Source organism: Trichechus manatus, unplaced genomic scaffold (genome assembly GCF_000243295.1).
Source record: "Trichechus manatus latirostris isolate Lorelei unplaced genomic scaffold, TriManLat1.0 scaffold00667, whole genome shotgun sequence".
Taxonomy (NCBI): domain Eukaryota; kingdom Metazoa; phylum Chordata; class Mammalia; order Sirenia; family Trichechidae; genus Trichechus; species Trichechus manatus.
In genome coordinates, this window is record NW_004444603.1 from 4,960 (window position 1) to 7,623 (window position 2,664).

General features: G+C 39.2%; 1 protein-coding gene across 1 annotated transcript; it reads left to right on the forward strand.

Moving 5' to 3' along the window:
* The first annotated feature begins 32 nt into the window (after positions 1-32).
* On the forward strand, positions 33-1,808 carry LOC101347739 (olfactory receptor 150-like). Its single transcript, XM_004391128.3, has one exon. The coding sequence runs from the start codon at positions 389-391 to the stop codon at positions 1,337-1,339; it is 951 nt and encodes a 316-aa protein (XP_004391185.1). The 5' UTR covers positions 33-388; the 3' UTR covers positions 1,340-1,808.
* The last annotated feature ends 856 nt before the right edge of the window (positions 1,809-2,664 follow it).

The following is a 2,664-nucleotide window of genomic DNA, read 5'->3' on the forward strand; positions in this document are numbered from 1 at the left end:
CCTTACATAAACAGAATTTCAGATCTTTCTCCAGCAGAGCCACTAAGTGAGTTTGAACTGCTAACCTTAAGGTTAGCACCAAGTGCTAAACCACTGTACCACCGGAGCTCAGAACACTCAATATTCTAAATTATCAGAACAGTTCTTTAGATCTTCAGAGACTGGTCAGTACTAAGACTTACTTTTATTGCACAGAAACAGAAAAAAAAGATATAATTCTATCTTGTTTATTTGCACAATCCAGCGTCTTTAACTTCCAACACAGATCAGGGACAGGGAGAGAACTGGAGATACCTGACTAATAAGACTTGCTTTGGTTTCAGGCTGCATAAATAAACACCTACCTCAGATTTGTTCTTCTCTTCCTCTAGAAACTGTCCAGAGGAAAATGGCAGCGGGAAATCACTCCAAAGTGACTGAGTTCATCCTCGCTGGGCTAACAGAAGCACCAGAACTCCAGCTGCCCCTCTTTCTTTTCTTCCTAGGAGTTTATGTGTTCACAGTGGTGGGGAACCTGAGCATGATCACCCTGATTAGGCTCAGTTCTCACCTGCACACCCCCAGTTACTATTTCCTCAGCAGTTTGTCCTTCATTGATCTCTGCTATTCCACTGTCATTATCCCCAAAATGCTGGTGAGCTTTGTGACAGAGAAGAACATCATCTCCTACCCTGAATGCATGCCTCAGCTCTACTTTTTTGCTTTTTTGATTATATCAGAATGTCATATGTTGGCTCTGATGGCATATGATCGCTGTGTTGCCATTTGTAAGCCATTGCTTTACAATGTCACCATGTCTTATCAGGTCTGCTCTTGGTTGGTAGTTGAGGTATATATGATGGGCTTGATTGGTGACACAGCTCACACAGGTTGCATACTAAGAGTGGTTTTCTGTAAGGATAAAATAGTCAGCCATTACTTCTGTGATCCTTTTCCACTACTGGAGCTCTCCTGCTCCAGCACTTATATCAATGAAGTGGTAAGTTTGTGCTTCAGTATATTTAATTTTCTTGCACCAACCTTGACCATCCTTGGCTCCTATGTCTCCATTATTGCCAGCATCCTGCAAATCCGCTCCACTGAGGGCAGGTCCAAAGCGTTCAGTACATGCAGCTCCCACATCTTGGCTGTTACAATCTTCTATGGTTCTGCAACATTCGTGTACCTGCAACCATCAAATGTCAGCTCCATGGACCAAGGGAAAGTGTCGTCTGTGTTTTACACCATTATTGTGCCAATGCTAATTCCACTGATCTACAGCCTGAGAAATAAGGATGTCAAAGTTGCTCTAAATAAAATCATTGAGAAGAGATTATCTTGCATTAACGAAGACTTCTAATTCTTGGAGAAGATTTGGTAAGGAAGAAATCCAGAGACTGCAACATGTATACAGAAGTAGTGAGATTATTGCCAACACTTGATTATTTGGAAGACAGGTGCAAAGGCTAAGACTGGATTCATAGTGTCACATGGAGGGCAGTCACATGGAGGGCAGTGTCAATTCTAGGAATTTCCAGAGGTCACCCGTAGTAACACATGTTACCTTTAATTATTTTTTTAAAAATTTTCAAAGGCCTTCATGTGGGAAGATTACAATTTATACACATGGGATTTGGTACTTTGTTAGATAAGACTTACCTATCATAATTAATAGAATGATCTGTTTGGTCTGTATCCTTTGATGATCGTAATGCTTTGCGTATTTGGCCCTTGTTTACTAATAAGTGTACAGATAAACTCTTCTGGAAAAAGTTGTTTCTAAAATAAATTATTTTGAATCATTTGCAATCTACAAAATTCAATCCCTACTAGTTACTAAGTGCAGAGAACTGTTGAAAGGAATATGGGGGCAAATTATGGATGACAAGACATCATTTCTGCTCATAAGATGATAACCCTATGTTGGAAGAGACTGATAGACTAATCAGGGCTGGATATATTAGGTGTTATTTTTTTATGCAACATTCTTCTTTTCACAGTTTTAGCACTGTGCTACTACCTCCATTTGCCCTAGAATTCTGTATTCATTTTCCCCTATCTAAGGATTTTTCTTTTCATCCATATTATAGAATCACAGATGTAGAAGTGACATTCTTTAAATATGCATTGAAATCATATAGATCTCTTACACACAGGTAAATGTTAAAGTTAGAAAACTGTTTACTGTCTAATCACTTGTACCTCCCTTACCCAGGGATTCAACATTTATTATGGAAAACAAATTTGGCAGAATTCTTTTGTAGACACTCAGTAATCATCTGGGGCTTCAACTAAAAATTTGTGGATCTCCCTCCTTACCTAGTAAAGAGGAATTTAAAATAGAAAATGTGACTCAGATGTTAGTTTGGGAAGAATTCTAAGTAATAAATTCCCTCCTCTTCCCCTTTCCCTCCTAAGATCCCATTGGTGATTTTAGAATAGGAACCAGAAAACTCTTGTCATTCCTCCTGAGTGGCAAGAAAGGAAAAAACAAACAAAAATGATGCCATGGAGTCATTCCTATTAATAATTCTCAGCAGCTGTTGGTGACACCAGCTTCTACCAGCTCCTCCTGCCAGTTGCTGAGCTCCCATGTCTTCTCTTGCTGGTGGTAGCAGCATCTCATTGTATTTCCTTATCTCTCTCAAGAATAGTTCTTCAGACTCTTAAAGATCAGATATTTCA